This window comes from Mastomys coucha, unplaced genomic scaffold (assembly GCF_008632895.1).
Source record: "Mastomys coucha isolate ucsf_1 unplaced genomic scaffold, UCSF_Mcou_1 pScaffold3, whole genome shotgun sequence".
Taxonomy (NCBI): Eukaryota; Metazoa; Chordata; class Mammalia; order Rodentia; family Muridae; genus Mastomys; species Mastomys coucha.
In genome coordinates, this window is record NW_022196909.1 from 42,634,157 (window position 1) to 42,641,843 (window position 7,687).

At 55.9% G+C, this 7,687-nt stretch overlaps 1 protein-coding gene across 1 annotated transcript; it reads right to left on the bottom strand.

Moving 5' to 3' along the window:
* Positions 1-2,903: 2,903 nt before the first annotated feature.
* On the bottom strand, positions 2,904-7,616 carry Lrrc3 (leucine rich repeat containing 3). Its single transcript, XM_031348295.1, has 2 exons — positions 7,491-7,616; positions 2,904-6,850 (listed from the first exon to the last, which is right to left on the bottom strand). The coding sequence occupies exon 2, from the start codon at positions 6,731-6,733 to the stop codon at positions 5,960-5,962; it is 774 nt and encodes a 257-aa protein (XP_031204155.1). The 5' UTR covers positions 6,734-6,850; positions 7,491-7,616; the 3' UTR covers positions 2,904-5,959.
* Between the last annotated feature and the right edge of the window lie 71 nt (positions 7,617-7,687).

Here is a 7,687-nt window from a genome sequence, read left to right on the forward strand (position 1 = left end):
GGAGGGAGGGAGGGGAGGAAGGAAGGAAAGAAGGAGGGAGGGAGGGGAGGAAGGAAGGATGGAGGGAGAGACAGAGGGGAGGAAGGCAGGCAGGCAGGAAGACAGGAAGGAAAGCTGGTTCAAATTCCAAGTATGGGACATGAATGTTTCTAGACCTTCCCTGCCCCCTGGGGTGAGGAGCAACTTTCTGAAGGTGTAAGCAATGACCAGGGACTATGAAAGATAGACAGTGTGTGAAATGATTGCTGAAGATGTGGAGAAGTAACACCAGCCTGAATCGCTGGCACAGCGAGGCTCCCTATTGCTCCACCTGCTCCTCATAGCTGACATATGCAGGGAGACCACATGGATGGGGGGTATTTGCCCAAGAAAGTGGGTCCAGACACCAACCTCTGGAACAGACTGAAATCCTGGAAAATGATCCCTATGTCCACCAAGGGGATGTTACACCCATAGGCGACAGAGGTAACCCTTCCCAGGTCCCTGCCCATAGCACTAGACAGAACATAGCACTGAGAACAGAATGAGCCAGCCAGCAAGCATCCCTAAACCCATGCACCCCATCTTGCTCTTCCTTGGAACGTGAACTCTGAGGGGGGCATGGGCATTGTGGGCAGTTTCCCACTAGCTCACATCTTTCCAAGCCTGAGAGAGTGGAGAGACATCAAGGGCTCCTCCTCTTGTTCACCACGGAGGGGACCTGGTGAGGTTTAGGCCAAGCTGTCCATTGCTCACACGGACTCTGAACATTACAGCCCCTGAAGACTCGGGGCATGTGTCAAATTGTCCCAGGAGCCACTGTGTTCAGGGCAAGTGGAGTGAACCCTAGCAAACTCTCCTCTGCTTGAGTCCCCCATCCCTAAGGGCTGGCTGCTCCTGTGGCTTCAGGTCCCTTAGGTGGCAGATTTGCTTCAGTATGCACAGAATGTGAGGGAGGGGGTAAGAGGGCCTCCACTGGTCCCAGTGGCAGCACATGGCTACTTCTGATGGCTAATATCACCCAGTGACGCTTGGGTGTCCGCTCCCTTTCTGAGCAGTGTTGTTGCCATGGTTACAAGGGCAGAGCCAGTTTAAGCTTGAAGCATCCTTTCCCCCTGGCTGTGGCAGCCACACAGACTGGCTGTGGGAACGTGAACTGGTCTGTTTTGCCTCACACGCTGGCGGCTGGCCTTTCTTCCATCTGTAATCAACCCAGTTCTGGGTTTTTGTTTTGACAACACCCCAAGGCCCGTCTTCCAAGTGACAGTGTCCAGGACAGCCATCAGAGATGCAGATTCCAGCCCAGGCTGCCAGGAGCCTGGAATCACCCCTTCTGAACTTCAGCTCCTTCTCTGAAGCCGATCAGGACCCACTATAAGAACCAACTAAAACGCCCTTGAAAGCAAGCTGGCCCTGTGATGTGGAGGCTGTGGTCCCCTCCCAGTGGCCTGTGTCCTGAGTAAAGAGGGTGTCCTGAGGGCTGCTGCTAGTCCAATGCCAGAATCCCACAGTCATGGGATTTTGTTTCAGCAGGTTCTGGGGCCCCTCTGCTCTGGATACAAGCGACCCTCAGATCTTCCACCCACCCATGCCCATAACTTTGCCCTTGGTACCACCCAGAGACCCTTTCCAAAGCAGAACCCAGCACTCGGGGACCCATGTCAGGGTCCCCTCAGCCTGTGGTATGGAAGGCAGAGGGGTCTATTGCAGTTTGGGAGAGCTACAAAATTCCTCAGAATCGCAGGAAAGCAGCCTCTACCTCCGGATTCTGGAAAAGTCATGAAGTAGATGCTGATACAGAAGAGACCCCTAAGCAGGCAACCGCCTCTGGAGACCCGGGGCAGCAGGCAGGTTAACATTCCCTCCAAAGACCACAGACACACTGAGCCAGATATGAGGGACGGATGCAATTACAGGTGCACGTGTGCAGAAGTGTGGTACCAACCAACGAGCAGTACATGCCTCTAAGTGTCTACATGTGAGCACGTGTACATTCACATGTATGTGGTATTATATGTGCCTGCCTAGCTCATAGGCAGTGAAAATGTGTGTGTATGTATTTGTGTATATGTGTGGGTATACGTGTGTGTGTGTTCCACAGATTGTGGAAGCTCCTGGGCCCCACTCTGCCCACCCTGAGGGTTCTCTAGGAGGGATAAGCCAGTCTGCAGGGAACGGAGACAGGCTGACCGGTGATGGGAATACTCTTTGGGTCTTCCAGCTGCATTAACTGAAAACTGACCTGGAGGGCAGAGGCTGGGTGAGAGGGGGCTCCATGGCAGGAAAGCATTCCCTCTGCAGAAGGGAGGAGATCGCATCCATTGTCCAGAACCCAGAGAACAAGGCAGGATAGGAAGTAGGAAGGGTGACCGGGCTGGTAGGTAGGTACCAGTTTATCCCAAGGGACACAAGACCTGAGCAGGGATACAAAGCCGTCAGGAGGCAACAAGCATCCATAAGAAGGTGGGATCCTAAGAGTCATGGCCCTTGAGAAATCAAATCCTAAAGACTCAGAAAAGCTACCTCTGGCATGACAGTGTTGCCTGTAAGCCTAAGGAGCATTGCTTTATGGGAGCATCCACACTGCGGCTATCCAGGGGCTGCTGGCCTAGCCTGGAGGCTACACTGAACAGTCAGTTCTCTCACAGAGTTCTGTCAAATGATGCCTGTTTCCTAGGATCTGGGGGTGTGATTCTGACACGTAATGTTTATCAACTTCCTCAGTATAGAGCCTCTGCGTGGTCAGATTCAAGGCACCGGGATGTAAGCTGACTCCCAGGATTCCCGAAAACTTAAGGGCGACCATTATGATCTAACTAGGGCAATCAGTTGTCTAGCTAGTTGGAGATGCCCTCCCAGCTGGGAGGACCTGCAGGCAGATGTTGACAGGGTTGTGGGGAACAAACTGAATCCCAGTCAGCAGCTTTCGGCACAAAAAGCTTTATTGAGGACTCGCAGAAAGGCCGGGAGGGGACAGGATCAGGTTCAGGACCGAGCTTCCAAGAAAGACAACATAGAAGCCATCCTAGGAGCCTAGTCCTAGTCCTGTGAGCTACCACGGGCCCAGAACATTCCATCTCAGTCTACGACTTACCACCCCTCAACCTCTGACCCCACCCAAGGAATTCAATTTAGAACAGTGTCTTAGGCAATCACACGTGACTGACTAGTGGGAGGGAAAGTGCCCAAAGGAGACAGTGGGTGGGACCTGGGATGATAGGTTTATACTGACGGGGGTGGGGGTAGGGGATAGGGGTGGGGACAGGACACTGAGCCACGTGGCAAAAAGCCACCCACTGGGCCTGAGGAACATTTTGGCACCTCTCTCTTCTGTAGCAAGATCCCGTCTACCTTCCAGAGTCTGGGATGGGGGTGAGCAGAATAGGGGACACTGACCCAGAGTCCTGAAGATGTAGAGAGTCTGGGCAAAGTCGGGGAAGGAGAACATCTCATTCAAGGAGAGAAGGAGGGCGAAGCAGGTGGAAGCAGGTGGGAGCCAGGGAGCAAGACAGTCTCAACGCAACCACCCCCATCTGCAAGACTCCATCAGAGGCTCCAGCCTCATAACACTTATCCCGTGAGCTGGTCATGGGAAGGAAGGGAAGGGTATATGAAAAAAAGACATGGAATGGGTTGAAAGCTTGGATGAGCAAGAGGGTGCTGAGGTCTTTGGGGTTGTCCTTACAGGAGAACGGGGCATGCTCTCTCCAAGGTCCATACAAGGAGGCTCTCTCCCATCACTTCTTCCCAGCAAGGGCTGAGCAGGAGCCGTAGAGATGTGCAGCCAGGTAGGGCCAAGCCCTAGGCTAAGAGCTGCAAGCCTGGCAGTGGGTTGAACAGCCTGGGAAGGGAGCCCCATGTATCTAAAGAGCCCGGCAGGGTGTTTCTGGGACAAGAGCGGCTAATGACTTCACCACCAGGCCCTCCACCCACATTCTTTTCTGACCTGGTTGTGGCAACGGGACAGACATGCAGACAGTGTGGCAAGCTCCTGATACGGGGCCTCTCTACAAAGCAGGATGGTAGAAGGGCCGCAGGGGCCCAGCTACCTCCCAACCTGTGCCCCCTGCCCGGAAGCAGCTACCCTCCCCGCACCGGATCACCTGACACAGTAAGCCATACCCTCTGCACTGGTACCTCCAGGAGAAGGTGCCGGGTTAGGTGTCCCTGTCCATGGGACAGACATGGCTACTTCAGCACTTACCACAGCATTGGTAGGTGGCACCTGGTCCTTAATCCAAGCCCTCATCTCTGGCTTTTTAGCTTCTCTTCCTTGGCACAGAAGCCGTCAGGGTCCAGATCATTCTGCCCTCAGCACCTGCCTCCTCTGAACATTTAACTGGATACTGTGTGTTGAGCATGACTGTGCCATGTGGGCCAGGCAGCGGTCACACACACCAGTGGCTGGTGTCCCTAAGGAGGCTGCCTCGAGGTTCTGAGTCTCGAGTGAATGGGGATGGTCCTACTAGCTCTGCCAGGGTCTGACCCTGAAGAGAGTGTAGCTTGCTAAACCCAGGGCTGTGGAGGAAGGGTGGACAGCTTGGGAGCTCATCCAGGGCTCCCAGATTAGAACTCTCTTTACCCTGCACATGCCCAGCATGGTGGGCCCCACAATCACCATGTAAGTGTGGCCATTCAGCAGTGGGGGGAAAGTCTGGAATTCGTGAGTGTTTTTCTCTTCCATATACTTCTGCAGCTGACCGTCATGTGGCCTCAGGTAACCGTTGTCACATAGTGACAGAACTATGGGCTACAAGGGATGGTAAGACCAAGTCAGGCCAGGCCCCCAACCCAGTCTCACCTTTCCCCTGCAGATCACAAGAGAATTTCCAGCAGATTCAGAAGCCACATTCAATTTGTGCCTGGAGAGGCATCTAGACCGATACTCAACACACACACACACACACACACACACACACATTCTACACTCATTTGCTTGCTTCTCCCAGATTCTCGACGACGTAGCTTAGGGTATAAACCCTTATACAAAAAGACGGTAAATAACAAAACCTGGAAGTCGGGTCGCGTTAGGTGGCTAGAACATCTACCCCTGAATATGAAGTAAATTACAGGTAAGAAAGTTAGTTGATCAGTGAGCTCTGGGATTTCAGCGAGGTGAAGAGAAGGTTCTGGTTGCTAGAGAAAAGCAGCGTTCCTGTTGATTGGCACGGCAACCTCCAACTCCAGTCCCTTCTCCTCCTATAGAAAGCTGCTTTAGGTATTGGCAGTAGAAAGCAAGGCACAAGAGCCGCCATGGTTAAGAGGCTTCCACTGCCCAGGCACGGATGGAAGAGACAGGCGCTGGGGCCGCCCGTAAGTGGTCAGGCAGCTGACGCGGCCATGGTGAGCCTCTGCTGGACCTTTCTCATGTTTCTCCATTTTCTCCCTCTCCGTGGACTGAAATTTTGGCACAAGGGCAACTAAAGAACTCCTAGGACCAAAGGTCAGCGCAGGCCCGGTGCAGGCTGTACTCTGCACTGACCTCTCTGGACAGGTCTCGACTACCGGTACTTTGCTCTGGGAAAGGGCAAACGTCTCTGTGTTCAGATGTACGGGGAGGGCAAGGATAAACAGAATGAGCCATTCCCCGGTGGCCAAACTCCTGACGCCATCCTCCCCGCCAGGGCCCCATCCTTGCGTGCACAAGTATTCACTACCCACAGCGCAATGTGGGAAAGAACCGTTGGGCAGATCAGACGGCTCACAGACCTATCCCACAAGCAGCCTGGGTTTAAGGGCCAGCCGAAGCCCCCCCTGGCAAGACTTTCCATTTCTTTCAACCTCCATTTACCTACCCATTAAGATGGTAAACCCAGCTACAGTGTTAGGCCGTGGCTGCAGGGACCAAATGCCAACTGTGAAAGTGCTTTTGGGGATGTACAGCTGCAGGGCATCTCCCTGGGGACACAAGAGCACCATCACCTTCAACTGCTGCAGAAAGACAGGGCAGCCAGGCTCAGTGGCCCACCGGAGGCGGGTGCTAGGGCACGGGGCTGAGAGGGTCCTTGGAGACGGGAGCACTGGGCAGGGACTTGAGGTACTCAAGGTGTCGTCTGGCATCCTCCTGGTTGTGGCGTACGTAGTACACCACGTAGGCAATCACCATGGTAAACCAGCCGAACATGGTGACCAGCATGGCGACATCGGTGGTCTTCCGGTGGTTACTGCAGAAGCTGGCCCCCGAGTCCAAGACCTGGATCAGCGGCTTGCCCACAAACTGCTCCTGTGTTGAGGTGTGGCAGGCAATTTCGTCCACGGAGTCAGGGTCCAGCTTCAGTTCCCACAGGGCCTCCTGCAGGTCACACTCGCAGTGCAGCGGATTGTGGGACAGGCGGATCTTGGCACTCAACTTGCCCAGGGCGTCCTTTGGAATTCTTCGGATGCGATTGTGGGATAAGTCCAGCAGCCGCAGGCCCCCAGCCAGACCTGAGAAGGCTGCTGGACCAATGGCCTCAATGGCATTATGGGACAGGTCCAGCTCCCTCAGGTGGGGCAGGTGTTGGAAGGCTCCATTGGGGACTCGGGAGATTCTGTTGGCGTCTAGTTTCAGAAGCACCGTGTCGGCCGGGATGTCCCTAGGGATCTCCTGCAGCCCTCTTGAGCTGCAGTGGACAGCCACAACCCCAGCATGGTCAGGGCACTGGCAGGCCTGTGGGCAGGAGGCACCTAACCGTAAGCAGAAGAGGATGAAGAAGCAAGACCCCTGGGAGGGGGCCAGTGGGGATGAGGGGCTCTGCCTGCCCCTGGGACCCATTTTGCCTCCACCTGACCCAGGTAGCTAGCTCTTCTCCCCTGGGATTTGCAAGCGAATGTCATCCAACACAAACTCTTGTGTCTTCTTCGCCCGCTGAAGAGCCTAGCGATCTCAGTTCTACAAGAAAAATGAAAGAGAGCTGAGGGTGACCAGCACGGCCCATTTCAATCCATCTAGGAGGACGGGACCAGGGAGGAAAGAGTCCTAGGCTCACCAGGCTTGAGGCAGGGTTCCAGGCTATCAAACATACCTGCTTTGTAACTTATTCTGTAAGATTCCCAAGGCCACCCAGAGAAGCATCTCCCAGCTACCTAGGGCTAACCGATGGCTGGAGACTGGCCCTAGCGAGGTAGTTACAGAACCCTGCCCTAGCCTTCTGGTCACCCACCCATAGCTGGGGACACAAGTCTGGGCGGAGGCCCAGGGATCCATCTCTCTCTCCCCTCCCCCAGCTCCAGGCGCTTGCTGGCGGAGGGCTTCCCTCCCGATCTGTGCCAGCCAGGTCGGGCGGGGCAGGTGGCCGCGTTCGCCAGTTGGTCCCCAAGCACTCGGCTACCTGTGTCACCTAACTCGTACACCCCACCCCGCCAAACCCCGCGCGCGCCCTGAAGCGGCCGCTCCACGCCCGCGGCGCTGGAGACACTGGAGAGGAAAAGCAGCCCCCTGCGTGCGGCCGGGCTGGGCGGGGAGCGGCGGCAGAGAGCAGGGCGGCAGGGCAGGGCGGGTGGGAGGCCACGCGAGCGGATGGGGGCTTTACCTGAGCGGCCGCCGCTGCTCTGCGCCTTCCGAGCTTCCCGGAGCTTGACCAGAGCCCTCCCGGCGCCGCGGCGACCCGCCCCGTGCCCACCGAGCTGCCAGGAAAGGAGGGAGGCTGGCAAGCCAGGGCGGGAGGGGCGGGGCCTTTGAGATAGGGGAGGGGCCGGCAAGAGGAGGGGCAGGGCGGGGCTGCTGTCG

Excerpts from the sequence above, each read along its gene's own strand:
- Lrrc3 (XM_031348295.1), bottom strand. The coding sequence starts at position 6,733 with ATGGGTCCCAGGGGCAGGCAGAGCCCCTCATCCCCACTGGCCCCCTCC.